The sequence below is a fragment of the Artemia franciscana genome, chromosome 12 (assembly GCF_032884065.1).
Source record: "Artemia franciscana chromosome 12, ASM3288406v1, whole genome shotgun sequence".
NCBI classification, from domain to species: Eukaryota; Metazoa; Arthropoda; class Branchiopoda; order Anostraca; family Artemiidae; genus Artemia; species Artemia franciscana.
In genome coordinates this window covers 15,360,514-15,378,432 of record NC_088874.1, presented here as the reverse complement: position 1 = coordinate 15,378,432, position 17,919 = coordinate 15,360,514, and the positions used below count along the sequence as shown (strand labels likewise).

The following is a 17,919-nucleotide window of genomic DNA, read 5'->3' as shown; positions in this document are numbered from 1 at the left end:
TACTCTTGTTCCTTCGGAAATAGTTTATGATAATTATTACAAAAATCTTCCCGGCTTTACCAGTCAGTAAAATTCCACGGTAGTTCTTGCACTCCCCTGTATCTCTTTTTATGAAGATAGAAATAAATGGTGTTGCGCCAATCCTGGGGGAACTAATCCGCATTCCAGATTCTACTAGGTTCGACAGGGCTTCCACAAGTGTTGGGCTTGCTTTATAGATTTCTGCTGGTATTTCTGACTTCTTCTATTGACTGTGGTCATACATCAGATAAGATAAGATATTTATTTCGAAAAAATCACTATCACAAGCCCTCAAAGGGCCGAATTCGGACTTCGGAGTCGACTAATAAAACAAACAAAGCAAAAAACACAAAGCTAATAATAATAAATAATCAAATTATGAGTCAAAAAAATAAATAAAAAAATATATAAGTCAGAAAAAAAGGAAAGGGGACAAAAAAGTATAATAACACAGAAATGAACAAGAAATAAACATATATATCTACAAATTAAAAGGGACACTAAAAAAAGTCCAAAAACTCACAAAAAAAAGAACGAAGCATAAAACACACGAAAAACACATATGAATTAAAAGGGAAACTAAACCAAAACAGCGGGAGGCAAGCAAATTAGTGAAACAAACTAAAGCACCTCACAAAAAAAAGAAGGGGGGGGGAGGAGAAACTAGTTGGCTATTTTATTTATTTTTTCTGTGATGAAGGGGACAAAGGTTTTTTCATATCTGGAAGTAACGCAGCGAATGGGAGACAAAACTGGGATAGGCTCAGAAACAGCTCGAGGCTGTCGTAATCTGGATGGTGAGTGACGTTTGGGGAAAATACTTGCCGTCCGAGGGTTCGTTATTGCATTTTTTGAAAAACGGAGGCACAACGACGACCTCCTTCGCTCAAGGGTTTCCAAACTAGCTTTTTTTAGGAGCAGAGAGTAAGGCACCTTGCCTTCTTTGAAAATTATTCGCAAGGCTCTTTTTTGGATTGACTCAATTTTGTCTGATTCTTCACGGGAGATGCCAGGGTGCCAAACTGGACAAGCATATTCAAGATGCGGACGGACAAAAGACGTGTACAACCTTAAGGAGTGAGAAGGGGGGACGCTATATTTATTTAGGAGCTTAAGGAGGGCGATAGATGCATTAGCTTTATGGATAATATCTTTAACGTGGATATCCCGCTTTAAATTTGAAGAAATTGTGACTCCAAGTAATTTAACCTAGGATGCATAAATTTCAGGAGGGATAGGATTAAGAAAACAGGGCGAGGATTGGAGGAAACAAATCGGCATTATCATGGACTTAGAGGGGTTTACGGTCATATCTAGGTCCAAAGCCTCACTTCCAATTTCATTGAGAATACTCATAGGGTCACTTAGTAAATTTCTGAAGCAACTTTCAACAATCGTTAGGTCATCAACAAATTTCCAACGGTCAGGAGCTTCCTTCGCAAGGCTGTTAACCATGACTGAAAAAAGGAGGGGGCCTAGGAGAGTTCCTTGAGGTATGCCATTGTAGATAGGGAGAGGATTTGAGTAATGGTTCTGGTATTTAACCACCTGTGATCTATTTGTTAAAAAGGAGGCAACCAATTTTACCAGTAAGGGATCGATATTGAACTCGCTTTCTAGTTTCTCAATTAAAATATTGTGGTTGACAAGGTCAAAGGCTTTCTGAAGGTCAATAGAAATTAAGTTTAGCCAGGAATTAGGTTTTTCGAGGATTTTCCCGATGTGGTCAATAAGAGAACGAGGTAGTGGGAAGTAGAAGTTGATTTTAGGTTTCCAAATTGTTTCAGGTCAGTAAGAGGTAGGATTTTTTCCTTTAGCAAATCTGCAAGGAATCCTTCATACAATTTTGAAAAAATAGGAGTAAGCGTAATAGGTCGAACGCCATCAAAGTCAGGCTTTCTGTTTTTCTTTTTCAAAGGGGTAATAAAACCCTGTTTCCAAATTGTTGGAATTTGCCCAGACTAGTAATTTCGTTAAACAGGACAGACAAGGGCTTAGACAGGAAGTCACCGAAGGCTCTAATAAGAGGAAATGGGATATCCAAAGGACAAACACTTGTCTTTCTTAGTTTATTAATTCTTCTTTCAATCTCAGACGGGGAAACAGTCGGGAAAAGAGGGGATGGGGCTCCTGTTGATAATTGGATTGGCAATGCTGGAAGGCTCTGGACAATGGAAGCGAGAAATTTATTTAGACTATTTGCAGTAACATCAGGGGGCTCTGGTAAGTTAAAATTAAGCTGGTCAAGACTCCTGCCAAATAGCTTTTTAACCTCGGAATACCAGTTTTTTGGCTTATTAGTGAACAATTCTTCGATCTTATTTTTGTAGTATGATCGTGCCAATTTACGAATTTCTCTTTTAATTGATTTTCTTAATATATTGGCTTGATCGTGTTTACCATTCTTAAACAGCTTCAATTTGGTTCTAATTAGTGTTTTTATTGTTTGATTAATAAAAGGTTTGTCACTTGAGCACCTTTTAAACCTTTTTTCTGGGAAACAAATTTGATATTTATCAATTAGCTTTTTATGAAACATGGCTGTTTTCTCATCAAGGTTTTGTAAGCTATAAATATCGGACCAATCTTCAGTACTCAGCCACATACCAAAAGAAAGAAGACCAGAATTTTGAAGGGGGCGGTAAGTGCTATAAGTCTTTGAGAAAGTATGCTTAAAAGTTGAGGAGGGGGACAAAAGAATGGAAAGATGATAACTCCCACCTAATGGGGGCAAAGTTGAGGGAGGGGTGTAAAAATTATACATATTAGTTAAAATAACATCAAGAGAGGTATTTCCCCGAGTCGTCGGTGTTTTAACAATTTGCTTTACTTTAAGTGAAGCACAAAAGGAATCCATTTTAAGGTCGTTGGCATCGCCAACTAAAAAAAGGCCAGCATTGGGGTACTTAGAAATAACAAAATCAGCACTTGCCTGTAATTGCTGGATAAAATTACGTTTTGACTCGATATTTTGATTTGGGGAGTAATAGAAAACAGCCATTACAATAATACTAAATGGACGAGGGATTACTTTTGGTCTAACACTTAGCCAGAGGATTTGATCATACTCGGATAAGTTAGGGACTTGAATAACCTTCGGGTAAAGGTGACTCTTAGTAAAAAACAGAACTCCACCACCTTTTTTCCCGAGTGGGTGGTCTGAAGGACGGAGTTTAATAAACTCTGAATAATTTGTCAGGTGTAGGGACCCTGGGTCATGGGATTGAACTTCAGTAACAGCTATAATATCTATCAAATGTGATTCTGAAACCATCTCGAGTTCAGTAAGCTTTTTAAAATTAAGACTTTCAGCATTAGTAACTAAAAGCTTAGGAAAAACAAACCGATTGGGGAATCGCGACAGGGAAACTTGACAGGTTTGAGAATTTCCTGGGGGGTAGGGTTTTAATTTAATTTTATTATGCTTTGGAGAAGAGGGGTAAGGGAAGGATTTGCTTTGGGGATTTGGATGTGGGGGGACGGGCAAGGATATGGACGAAGCACGAGGACTTATTATATGACAATTATTGGACGGAAAAAGTCTCAGACCTGAGTCACGTTTACAGGGTAGGCACGAGGGATAAAACGAATGGGCTGGGGTTTCGTAAGGTGCTGGGAAAGGGGGGGCTGGGTGGGAATAGTGATTCATGTCCGTCAAGAAATTGCTGGTTTGCGGCGGAGTAGGGAGGGTATGGGGCAGCATACTATAAGGGGGAAGGAAATATGACTTCTGTATACGGAGAGGGAGAGGAGATAACAAGGGGTAAGGGGGGGGGGAGTATGTAATCGGGAAGGGTTTATTAATTGTTGATCTGAGAATGCAGGGGGATAAGAATGAAAGTCGACAGGAACCTGACCAAGGGGAGGAGGGGGTCGTGAGTGCCTTCGACGCTGCCCTAAAAAAGGTTGGGTTTTAAACCTACCCCCCGCGTCTGATGATACATGAGCAAAATTACACGACTTAAAATGCATAGTAGATTTAGCAGGATTAAGGTGGCTTCTGGGCAGCCCAGTTTTGTGGAGCCTACTACGAGCTTTAATTGGCGATTCAATATGAGCTTTTGTACAGCCAAAGCACCTTCCACTTGAAAACTTTTTACAAATATCAACATGGGGGTATTTACACAGATTATTTGTACAACGGCTAAAAACAAAAAATTTACAAATGTGTAAATATTTACAATTATTAGAAATACATCTACTATCTAAGAAGTTAAAACACACATTAGGTTTATTACGCGTAAAATCATTTTTTTGAATAGTTGATTGCATTGTGTAAAAATTTCCGCTTGTCAGTTCAACTGCATTGTCACTTTTCAAAGATGTGTCGTTAACACTGGATTTCAACAATAAATTATCTTCGGTTGAAGCGAGGTCAGTATGATTAGGTTGCGTAACCTTTTTAATCCCTTGAGAAAATTCTGACGAAGGAAGTTCACTAGCCCTTGCTTGATGAACCGAAGACTTTTGGTAATGAATATTCGCGGAAGTATCAGCTAAATGAGGAATTCTGGGCTGTGTAGGGGAATTTAAAGTATGTAAAGCTTCAACAATTGCGAGCTGAAAACCGACTTTTAACAATTTGATTTCTTTGTCCTTGAAGAGATTACTATTCTGGCGCTCGTAAAGATCAGACAAGCTATCATAAAGAAATTCGAGATTAATAATCCGTTTCTTGAGATTGACGATTTCTGCATCTTTTTTTAGGCAATCTTCACAGGTATGGGGCTCAAACACACTAGCCTTTTTTGCATTGCACGTGACTTCATCTTTACTGGAGCAAGAAATTTGTGGGGTAATTTGGCGTTGGTGGTAGGTGGTAATTTTTGCAGAATCAATCGATCCAGGGGAACTATTTTTATCATTATTCGAAACACGAGGTATGGATGGGGAATTAACAATACCAATTGGAATGATCACTTCCAGTTGATTATCCTTGGAATTAGTTGAATTTTCTTCAATAGAAATAAGGTGAGGCTTTTTAACCTCGGGTGGTTGGATCACTTCAGGTTGGTTATCGTTGGTAATAATCTCGTCATTTACGACCATTGTTGATCGGCACTGTACGCACAACCATTTAGGGTTTTTTAGGCGACTACTTTTTGTGATGCCAGCACAAGCTGGGTGCAACCATGCATTGCACTTAGAACACTGGAATGACCCAGTTCCACATTTTCTGTAGCAATCATTACAAGGATGGGACATTCTAGGCTAAGGAACAAAAACGAGACACAGACCTTGAATTGGAAACTATATCCATGCATTATCACAAGAGCTAAAAGGGATGCTGAGCGAGGGTTGTTCTGAATGTCAGTTAAATTGAGAAACACATTCGGAATTTTTGAATGTATGATTCCCTAACTCTCTTCAACCATCTGCGCGGTATTATGAGGATGGAACAAAACATGAATATACATAAAATAGAACAGGGGAAACCCATGGATCTTCTTTAAGTCTCCCCTATTGAAATTTGCAAAAATTGTTGCGTAAATAGCGGATCACTTCACACAATCTATGTGCCAAATTCGTATGTCCTGTTCATAGGTAAGTATATGGATAGATAAATAGATATATTTAGATAGATTTATTCACACGAAAAGCCCAATTGGGCCATGGTGACATACACAAAAACAAGTGAAAAAAATACAGCAGCAAACACAGACTGAAAAGACACTAAAGTAATTATTTAAGAAAACATCACGATACCTCACACCTACCCGGATGAACTTTCCAATATTATTTATAGTTAAGTAACACCTACTTCTGAAAATTTCCGAAATCCAATCCCTCCCCCCCCCCAACCTCCTTACCAAATATTTCCAAGCGCAAATCCTTCAACTCCCTACAATCCCCTAAGAAATGTTGCAAAGACTCATCCATCTCTCCACACATAGGCAACTGTAAGGACCATCCCTCAATCTATTTCTCCCTAAATATTTCCTACGTTCGCCAAGAGGCATAAAATTTCCCCTTACATACATTACCCATTTCAAATCATCCGGAGCCAATCCCATTTTTAGATAAATTTCTTCGCCCCAGTTCTCCTTGACCTCCGCATATATCCCAAGGGACGAAGAGGGGGCCTTCTCAGCTTGCCAAACCTGAACTTCCTGAGATTCTAGCCTACTAGCAACTAACCTAAGTAAAGTCTCTACCATCTCTCCTATCCCCTTTCCCTCATTCCAGCAATTACCTAGCCCTACACGGTCTAATATATTCTTCACCTGATTTGGCCACGAATCCTTCCTCCTATCTTGCAGCATCATTAAAAATGCTTGTTTAACTAGCCTATTATCTTCTATCGATGATATCCTTTCCCAATATTTAACCATACTAATTAACCTACTCTGTCTCATACACTTTATTCCTATATCTCCTCTTAGTACTAACCCATTAAACTTATTATCAAGGCATAACATACGCTTAAAAAACCTCAACTGCATTCTCTCTAAATTCAACCCCTTATTAAACCCACAGAGACGTAAATAGTGTAAATCAAACACATATAATGTGTTCATAACTAATAGTGGTAAATAATAGCCTAGAAACTAGTCATCTATAGTTTCTTTTCGATTACACTACGTTATTTCTAGATGATTTAGAAAATAATGAGTATTTGTCTGTTTGTAAGTTCTTTGTGTTCTTATGTCTAAATCATACTATCTGTCCTTCTTTTGGTAGATAAATGTTTTGCATATTGAGCTTGCGAAACAGCATTTGAGTTTTGGCAATGCAGACATAAACTGCGCATTACATTCGCATTTGAAAGGATTTTTTTAGAGAGCGAAAATTTTTCCATAATAAATCTTGTGATCGCTGAAATGAAATTTAAAACAAAAGGCTTAATAACAGCCGGGGTTAATGGAAGACAATATCTACACATAAGGAAGAGGGATATGGAATTTCCCCACAACAACTGACAAACTAAGACCCATATTTTTATATGGATTTCCATCCCCACCCTTGAGGAACTACTTTTCTTTCCATCCTTGTAGTATCTCTCGACAAAACTCATCAAGGTAACAGCAATTAGCTTATTAAGTGACAGAAGCTCGGTCTCTTTCCATTTGACAATATATTTTGAATCAGATGCTTTGAGGAGCCCAAAATTGCATCATTAACAAGTGTGTTTTCCAAATAATAAATTCTGGAGCAAGCATTAACTTAGTAGATGATAGATTTTCTTTTCTTTTTTCCTCCTATTCATGAATTGGTTCTATTTTCTAGACGCTTTCCATGGGACAGATGGACCTTTGTCTGTGGAAGATCGAAGACACTCAAGTTCTCTAGCCAAAGCATTTATTGAGGCAGGAAAGGAGCTAGGATACGAGGAAGTAGACGTAAATGGTGGAAATCAAACAGGTATACTTGATTAAATTAAATAAAATATACAAGTTTTTTTAACTGAAAGTAAGGAGTGACATTAAAACTTAAAACGAACAGAAATTACTTCGTATATGAAAGAGGCTGCTTCCTCATCAACACCCCGCTCTTTACGCTAAAGTTTGACTCTTTCTCTCAATTCTTCTTTTTAAAACAGTAAAAAACTTTAGCGTAAAGAGCGGGGCGTTGATGAGGAAGCAGCCTCTTTCATATACAAAGTAATTTCTGTTCGTTTTAAGTTTTGATGTCGCTCCTTAGTTTCAGTTAAAAACACTTGTTTTTTTATTTAATTTCTGAACGTTTCTGAATCAATGCATGTTTTGATTTTGGCTCTCCACAGAGAAATAATTAAAACGAAATTTGCATTTTTTTTTTTTTTTTTGTTGGCTAAATGGCTTTGTCATAATTTTGATCGAATTTTTTTGAGAAAAAAAGAGTGAGGGGGGGGGGCGTAGTTGCCCTCCGATTTTTTGGTTAATTAAAAAGGCAACTAGAACTTTTAATTTTTTACGAATCTTTTTATTAGTAAAAGATTTACGTAACTTATAAATTAGCTTACATAAAGAACTTTTGTATTCTCATATTTTTATTACATATATGAGGGGGTTCGCCCCTCGTCAGTACCTCACTCTTTACACTAAAGCTTAAATTTTGTCCCAATTCATTAAGAATGACCCCTGAATCACAAAAGCCGTAGAATAAATAGTTGAAATTACTAAAAATACTTTAGCGCAAAGAGCGAGGTACCTCAGTACCTCACTCTTTACACTAAAGCTTAAATTTTGTCCCAAGTCATTAAGAATGACCCCTGAATCATAAAAGCCGTAGAATAAATAGTTGAAATTACTAAAAATGTTTTAGCGTAAAGTTTTAATGCTGTTCCTTACTTCCAGCTGAAAAAACTTTTTCATATTTATTTTTTCATTGTTTTTTTTTAAATAATGCTAGTACATCTTGCGCTCCCTTCATGGAAATTTTCTTCCCCCATGACAAATTATCGATGCAAAGTTCCCCCAGCATATCCCCCTATTATTAACCCCTCCCCCCAACCACAAAAAATCCTCCTGAAAACGCCTGTACACTTCCCAATAACCATTACTATATGTAAGCTCTGGTCAAAGTTTGTAACTTGTTGCCCCTCCCACGGGGACTGTGGGGGAGTAAGTCGTCCCCAAAGACATAGTTATAAGGTTTTTCGACTACGCTGAATAATATGGCTATCTCAGAATTTTGATCCGTTGACTTTGGTAAAATAATTAGCGTGGGAGGGGGCCTAGGTGCCCTCCAATTTTTTGGTCACTTAAAAAGGGCACTAGAACTTTTCATTTCCGTTAGAATGAGCCCTCTTGCAACATCCTAGGACAACTGGGTCGATACGATCACCTCTGGAAAGAAACAAAAAAAAAAAAAAAAAAAACATAAACACGCATCCGTGATCTGCCTTCTGGCAAAAAATACAAAATTCCATATTTTTGTAGATAGGAGCTTGAAACTCCTACAGTTGGGTTCTCTGATACGTTGAATCTGATGGTGTGATTTTTGTTAAGATTCTATGACTTCTAGGGGGCGTTTCCCCCTGTTTTCTAAAATAACGCAAATTTTCTCAGGCTCGTAACTTTTGATGGGTAAGACTAAACTCGATAAAACTTATATATTTAAAATCAGCATTAAAATGCGATTCTTATAATTTAGCTATTGGTATCAAAATTCCATTTTTTATAGTTTTGGTTACTATTGAGCCGGGTCGCTCCTTACTACAGTTCGTTACCACGAACTGTTTGATATATATTAAGTAGAATCATGGATCTTCAACTCAATTCCTCTAAATGCATAGAAGGAAAAATATGACCCCTTTACCCTGCCTATGCATCCCATCCTTTTTGCCCTATTAAATAGATTCAGTGTCACCTATTTTCATATTTTCTCTCTGTGGGACATGTTTGTCTGTAATTCTTACCAAATCTAGATCAAAATGTCTGAATTTATCAGTCTTGTTTCAGAGTTCAATGCGAGAACAGCTAAATTGGATATTTTATGAACATTACTAAATCAGTGAGTTTCTTGTCAAGTGAATTCATTTAACATTTCACAATATTTGGCTTGGGATCATAGAGACTTTTAATCCTGACCTATGCTTCGTAATTAATTTAGTAACCTTGTTATTTCGCAACAATTGGCTTGGGATTATAATGACATATAACAGTGACCTATATTTATAAATTGAACGGTTTAAATGTGTGGTGGTTGGAACTAGGTGCCTTGAAAAGATGCCAAGTATTAGCGAACAATCGGATGATCTTAATGACTTTGAACTTTTCTATTCGCCTGTGTTAAATTTTGTTCAAAATGATTGGCTGAATTCGATTTCTGAGAAGGAAACTATTGAATATGGAGTGGATTTCTTTGCTTCACCAAAAATAGTTAAAGCCAAGGCTGATCTATGGTCGCAACTTGCGCCTGATGAAATTCCCCCTCGCCGTAGTGGTGCATAGTCTGCAACCAGAAATATTAAGGACATGCTCGATCTTTTGAAGAAGTGTGATGAAGCTAGCATCACTATGCCAACTTACGTGATTAAACTTCCAACTCAAGTTCAGTGTTGCCGGCTGTGGCCTATTGGCAATTAGCCTCTAAAGTATCCAAAATTCATCAGTTTGTTCAAATTGTGTCAGCAAAGTTGGACAATTATAGCCTCAATTACCCTCAGTTACCAGAGCCTATAGGCTCTAATCGCCAGTCAACCACTATTGTCATCTCTCAAGTGCCGTCTCATCTATCGGATCATATTAAAAGGAAAGACGCTATTGATAAAATCAGTGGCCATGAACTTGTTTCCATTATTCGCCCTGTTCACGATAAGTGGTATGTAAATATTGATGAATCTGCTGCCGAAGACTTCCGTGCATCTGTTCCCGTCATTTTCGCCGGTACGTCAACCAAAGAAATTTCTAAGAAATATTCGGCTATTATAAAAGGTGTTCCAGAGGATTATGCGATTCAGTCTTGCACAAATTGTAGCGGTATTGTTGCTGCCAAGAGGCTGGGCTATTCGAAAACATTTAAGCTTTATTTTGTGGATTTTTTTGCTAAAACTGCTTATTTCAAAGACGGTGTACGAATTGGTTCTGCATTCTTTAGATTGAGCGAGTTTAAGGAAATTCCAAAGTGTTGTTTTAAGTGCCGATCGCCCTATCACTTCCAGTCTTCTTGTCCCAGTCCTGCGCCCAAATGTGCTCGTTGTGCCGGCCCTCATATTAGTACGAAAGAAAATCCATGCAATGCCTCACCAAAATGTGCCAATTGCAATGGTGAACACGTGTCCTTTAGCATGTCAAGCTCTGTTCTCCGTGGTCTTGCAAGTCAATAAACCTCTAAATGACTTTACAAGGTTCAATCATATCGCACAATATCAATGGCACAAAAAATAAAGATGCTTATATTGACGATCTGTACGAGAACTTCGACGTTATCCGCCTGCAAGAAACCTTGTTAGCTGCCTCTAGCAGAAATTTCCTTCATCGAAGCTCTATTCATTCGGTTTTTACTTCTGATGCATTTACCACGTGTGGCCGCCCTTCTGGAGGTCTGGCCTGTATTTTTTTCAAAAAGTATTGATCTTTCGAATCTATCCCTTTTTTATTCGGATAAGCACATTCTTGCTGTGAGAGTAAATAGTACTGTGTTTGCTAATGTTTATATTCCATATAAAAATAATACAGTGGAGTCAATAAATTGATTTGCTATTACATGCAAGTCTTTAAAGTCCGCGATGAATCGTGTCTAGGAAAATAAACTTGATTTTATAGTTCTTGGTGACTTTAATAAGGATTAGGATGAACAAAGTTATTGATCCCGAAAAATATTGGACTGCATGTCCCCTTACGTGATTCTGAAGAAAGATTTATCATACTCCTACATCCATCAATCTGGTAGTGTTGTCTTTATCTACATAGCTTAGTTGTATTCGTGTACCTTACCATCTACTCCAATTGCAAGTAAAGGGCAGTAAGGGTGATCTTGATAGATATTATGATGATATAATTAGATGTATAAAAGAAACTAAAAAAATTGTGGTTTCTGAAGAGCGTATTCGTATAAAAACGCGGAAATCTATATGGGCTGCCGATCTATATGGGCTGCCGATCCTGAATTAAAGAATTATAAAAATAAGGCTAAACTTTGGCTTTGAATTTGGGTTGATTGTGGTAGACCTACAACGGGGTCTGTTGCGAATATAAAGCAGAAAACAAAAAATGGTTATAAAAAGTACCTTAAATCCATTGGTTATAAGGGTATGGAATTTCCAGCCTCTAAAAAGGATTGGTCTAAATTGACCAATTCTGAGAAGCTGGATAATAGTGATCTTAATAATAGTGATTCAATTTCTAGTTCAACTTGGTATGTTTACTATTTGGGAAATTTTTCCAAAATTAATTTCTTCGTGTAGTCACATTATTCTCGGTTACTTTCTAAAATTCTTCCGCCTTCGTTTCATCAAGACCTTCGTACGCAACTGAAATCTTTATCTATTGATTACATAAAAAAAAAACTAGTTTTTTTTAACTGAAAGTAAGGAGCGACATTAAAACTTAAAACGAACAGAAATTACTCCGTATATGAAATAGATTGTTCCCTCCGCAATCCCTCGCTCTTTACGCTAAAGCTTTTAATTGTTTTAAAAAGCAGAATTGTGGCAAAGAGTCAAACTTTAGCGTAAAGAGCGAGGGATTGCGGAGGGAACAATCTATTTCATATACGGAGTAATTTCTGTTCGTTTTAAGTTTTAATGTCGCTCCTTACTTTCAGTTAAAAAAAACTAGTTTTTTTTATGTAATTTCTGAACGTTTTTGAATTAATGCATGTTTGATTTTGACTCTCCATACGTAAACTATTCAAACGAAATTTGCATATTAATTCCTTTTTTGGCTAAATGGCTTTCTCTTAGTTTTGATCATACGATTTTGAGAAATATGGGGTGGGGAAGGAGGCCTAGTTGCCATGCAATTTTTCCGTTACATAAAAAGGCAACTATTAATTTTAATTTTAACAAATTTTTTTATTAGCAAAAAATATACGTAACTTTAGAATTAACTTACGTAACAAACTTTTATATTCTTTAATTATTATTATGTATATGAGGGGGTTTGTACCCTCGTTAATACCTCGTTCTTTATACTAAATCGTAAGTTTTGTCCCAATTCTTTAAGAATGACCCCTGAATCAGAAAGGCCGTAGAATAAATAGTTGAAATTACTAAAAATACTTTAGCATAAAGAGCGAGGTATTTATCTCCTCCTAAATACCTCGCTCTTTATGCTAAAGTATTTTTAGAACCCCTCATATGCGTAATAATCTCTGTTCGTTTTAAGTTTCAATGCTGCTTCTTCCTTTCATTTGAAAAAACGTTTTCATGTTTATTTTTCATTGTTTCCTTATAGTAATGCTAGAGAATCCTGCGCCCTTTTCATTGAATTTTTCTTCCCCCATGACAGATTCCTCCAAGGAAAGATCCTCCAACATAGCCCCCTCTCCTCAGCGCCACCCCCAAACAAAATAAAATCCCCCTGAAAACGTCTGTACACTTCCCAATAACCATTACTATATGTAAACACTGGTCAAAGTTTGTAACTTGCAGCCCCTCCCCCAGGGATTGTTGGGGAGTAAGTCATCCCCAAAGACATAGTTATTATGGTTTTCAACTATGCTGAACAAAATGGCTATCTCAAAATTTTGATCCGTTGACTTTGGGAAAAAAATGAGCGTGGGAGGGGGCCTAGATGCCCTCCAATTTTTTTGGTCACTTAAAAAGGGCACTAGAACTTTTCATTTCCGTTAGAATGATCTCTCTTGCGACATTCTAGGACCACTTGGTCGATACGATGACCCCTGGGGAAAAGAAAAAAAAAAACAAACAAATAAACACGCACCCGTGATTTGTCTTCTGGCAAAAAATACAAAATTCCACATCTTTGTAGATAGGAGCTTGAAACTTCTACAGTAGGGTTCTCTGATACGCTGAATCTGATGGTGTCATTTTCGCTAAGATCCTACGACTTTTAGGGGGTGTTTCCCCCTATTTTCCTAAATGGGGCAAATTTTCTCAGGCTCGTAACTTTTGATGGGTAAGACTAAACTTGATGAAACTTATATATTTAAAATCAGCATTAAAATGCGATTCTTTTGATGTAACTATTGACATCAAAATTCAATTTTTTAGAGTTTTGGTTACTATTGAGCCGGGTCGCTCCTTACTACAGTTCGTTACCACGAACTGTTTGATATTGATGATATTAGTGTAAATAATATAAATCCAAAGTGTGCTGTTCTTTTATTTCATTTGCAGTTGTTTTTCCAAAATGTGTTTAACAACTTAACTGGTTCTGGATAGCTTTCTTTGTGGAACTGTCACCTCAATTCTAAAACGGGGAAAACTCCCCTCTCAATGTCCGTCTTATCGCCCTATAACTACTACGTGTAACTTGAGTAAAATCCTTGAATATATCTTAATTCCTCATTTAAAAGAAAATATAAATTTCGGATCAAATCAATTCAGGTTTTAATCTGGTATTGGTTGTCAACATATACACTGTGTTCTTTCTTCTGCCCTTAAGAATAGCCTGGATGAGGGGTCGCCACTTTATATATGTACTTTGGACCTTTCTAAAGCTTTTGACAATGCAGTTCACAGTCAAGCTTTTTTTTTCCTTTTTAATAATGGTGTAAATCTTTCAGTCATTTTTCTTCTTCGTTTTTGGTATGAGAATTCTATCCTTCGAATTAATAAATCTGGATCTCCGTTTGTCCGTTTATGTCGGGGTGTCAAACAGGGAGGGGTTTTATCACCTAGTATATTCAAAATATGCATATACGGTATTTTAGATGAGATTAGATGAAATTATTTTATTGGACTTTCAGATGTTTCTTATCTTGCTTATGCGGATGATTTTCTACTTTTATGTAAAAAATTTCGTTTATGGTCTCAAAAGTTTCACGTATTTTCTAAAATTGCTCTTTCTCTTAATGTTGAGAAATATGAGTTTCTAGTTTTTAACGGTCCCACTTCCTCTAATGCTCCCTTAGCTTGTCGCGGTTTTTCTATACCCTTTGTTTCCGCCTTTTGGTGGTTTGGTATTACTGTTACTAATTCAATTTCTTGCCTACGACAGTGCACTTTTCGTGATGTTCAAAATAAAATTCCAATGGGCTATTGTAAGAGAGTTGGTAATCGAGGGAAGTATAATAGACATGCACTGGGTAGGCTATATGCTACATTTTGTGATCATTCTGTCCTTTATCTTTCTGGTCTTTATCCCCTTCTAAAGAAAAATGATATTAATCAGATTCGGACTTTTTATTTCAGATATTATAAATTTTTAGTTTATCTCCCCCCCCCCTTGGTATAGCAATGGTAAGATAATTCGTAAGTTTGATGTCCGTGATATAAGTTCAAAGTTGGCCTTCCTGCATGGAAGGCTGTCGGAATCAGCTTTTTATCGTTTATCTCCTCATCATCCTTTGGTCCATCTGTTCGGTTAATCTCATTGTAGCGTAGTGTTTTTTCTATTTGTAGTGTATTTTATTTGCAGTATATTTCTTTTTCCTTTTTTTTGTGTTACTCCACGAGTGCCATAAGTTGATATGGTGTGGGTTATAAATAAATAATAATTATTATTATTATTAAAATGTCAATGGAATAGTTATTTTTTAACGTTATAACGTTCCAAGTTGTAATTTTCATATTAATAAAATCATTGAAATTATAATGGCCTCAGGAAAAGCAATGGTCCCAAACCAATGGAGGACAGGGATTAATGCATATTCTCAATTCTGCACGAACTGCTAAAGCCGGCTTTAAATCAGACAGAAATAAGTCCTTGCGATTCGATTCTACTATGAAAAGGCAGTCAATTAAAAAAAAACATTGATAAAGCTCATAGAAGGGGACCCTCTTTGTTTGCAGTGCTGACATCTCAGCTGCGTTTGACTTGGCTGTTCAGTCTCGGGTATTTCTAAAACTAATTTAAAAGAAACTTTACTAAACAAAACTTTTTCAAAGAAAAGTAATGGCCATATTAATTTTTAGATCAGCAGATACAATTACCTGTTACAATTTACTGAAAATGGTGGTTACTGAAAATGAGTTATATTGCAAATATTTCTTTTGAACTTATTAAAACATTGAAAATAAGCATAAAAATTAGAGTAGAATTAAATTTGAAGTGATGAACTTTCAGGAATTAATATCATTATATATCAAATATTCAATTCAATTTTATTAGTTCTTTCCAAGACTGTTCTAGTCAAATATATTTTTACTACAAACAGGAGTTTGGACACTGCCCCATCCTTAGCTGTAAAAGTCTAAAGCCTACTCCGTCATTGTCGCTTTACTGAAAACGGATTTTATAACAGATATTTTCTTTTCCAATTATTACAGCATTGAAAATGAAAACAAAAATTACAGCGAAGTAAAATCTTGAACTGATTATCTTTGAACAATTGATATCACTGCATATCAAACATTCAATTTGATTTTATTTGCACTTTCCAAGACTGTTCAAGACACATATAGTTTTCAGTAAAGCGCCAATGACGCTGTAGGCTTTAGACTTTTACAGTGAGAGAAGAAGGCAAAACCCGAACTCTTTTTGTAGTGATGTTTGTTCTTTTCAGCTTGATTTACATATTAAATTTAAGTTTTATTCGTAAAAAAAAATTATTATTCATTGATACTAGTATCTAATCTATGTTTGTATTCTATGATTGTTTATTTAATTTTAGTTAGTTTGGGTTTCATTTATACTTCAATAGTAAAACATTTTTGTTCGGTTTGAGCTTGATTTGCATATTCATTTCAAGCTTTACTCGTTTTATTATTTATTTCTTCATTTATGTTAGTACTTGTTGTATGTTTTATGCTATGATCGTCTATTCGATTTCTGTTCGTTTTTGGTTTGATTTATTCTTCAATAGTAATTTGTGGTCGTTTTGGGTTATTGTAGGTGTCTATTTGTTCTGAATAATATGAAAAAAACTTCGTTTTCTTAAAGAGTTAAAGAGGCTGCGTCCCAAAGTCGAACCTTAAAACGTACAGGAATTAGAAGAGGCAGTTGGGGGGCTGCCGCCCCCCAAACCCCCAGCTTTTAAAGACTCTTTTGTTACAGGTTTTTTGTTTTTTTGCTAACCCCCCGCTCTTGGCTTGGGAAAGGCAGTGGCGCCATTTGGGGGGGGGGCAGGGGGGGCCATGGCCCCCCCCTGATTTCTGGAGGGGCCCAATTTCAACCACGTAATTCTTTGTTTATTCGTCCTTGTTCTACTTTTTTCTCTTTTTTTTTTTACCATATTTCTACTGTGAATTATTACTAAATAGCAAATTCAAGATACTCGACGATCATTGCATTTCAAGAAAGTATCCTGTTTTTGCCGTTCTCTCTAATTAATTTATGGTCACCCTTTTGGCAGGGGTTTGTAAAGTAAAGTCCTTCCTGGGCTCGGGTGCTTCTGTGACATTGAAGTCTCTCCAGTGATTAATGAATCCCGTCAGTCGGCACATTTATGTGTAGGCTAACATCTGGAAATTTCTGGAAAAACAATCTGGAAATTGGGTATCCAGACCAGGGTTTGTATTTAGTTTCTCGTTACCCTTCATCAAATAAAGAACCGTGAAACAGTGTTAAGTTGTGTTCAAGTTCAAATCGGATTATTGAAACATGAGTTCATCCGGTGCGAGTGGTGCAAAAAAAAGGAAAATAAAAGCCCAAAGGAAAGAAGAAGAAATAAAGATGCAACGACGATTGGCTTCGTTTTCCAAACCGACTGTAAGTAAATCTACCACATTTTAAAGTTTGTCCTATTGCGTCAGGAAGTACCGATCTCGCGGAATTGCCAGAAATCCGGATCCACCCCAAGTCCCCCACAGTGCCCCCATAGAGGAGGGGGTCTTCCCCCTCCTCTACACCATTCTCTTCATGCTAAAGTTTTTCAGCATTTGTAAAAAAGTTACTTACTGTTTTAATAAAACGCCCTTTGTGTTTGAGGAGTCATTTTTAAAGAATTGGGACAAAATTTAAACTTTAGGATAAAGAGCGCAGTGTTGAGGAGGAGGCAACCCCCCTCGTATATGTAATAATTCTTGTTATTTTTAAGTTTTAATAATGCTCCTTAATTTCAGTTGAAAAACTGTTTTTCTATTTAATTTCTGATCATTTTTTAAATAAAGCCAGGAAGTCTGGCTTCACCTCCACGGAGAAATCCCCCTTGGAAACATCCTCTGAACAATACAATCCTGGTTAAAATTTACTGGGACAATTACCCTTAACACTTCCAAGCGTGAAATTGAGCCAGTAAATAGAAAGCAAGATATATAAAGAAATTTTGTATAGGAATTTTGTACTAAAAAAAAAAATTAGCGTAAAGAGCGAGGTATTGACGAAAGGGTGAACCTTCTCATATGTAATAATTTCTTTTCGTTTTAAGTTTCAATCCTGCTCCTTACTTTGAGTTGAAGAAACTTTT

At 36.6% G+C, this 17,919-nt stretch overlaps 1 protein-coding gene across 1 annotated transcript in view; it reads left to right on the top strand.

The window, feature by feature from the left end:
- Window positions 1–17,919, top strand: part of LOC136033736 (glucose dehydrogenase [FAD, quinone]-like) — a 119,349-nt gene that overhangs the window by 52,820 nt on the left and 48,610 nt on the right. The window contains exon 4 of the mRNA XM_065714629.1: window positions 7,249–7,383. Coding sequence (XP_065570701.1) covers window positions 7,249–7,383 — 135 coding nt within the window. The remainder of the gene's footprint in view (window positions 1–7,248; window positions 7,384–17,919) is intronic.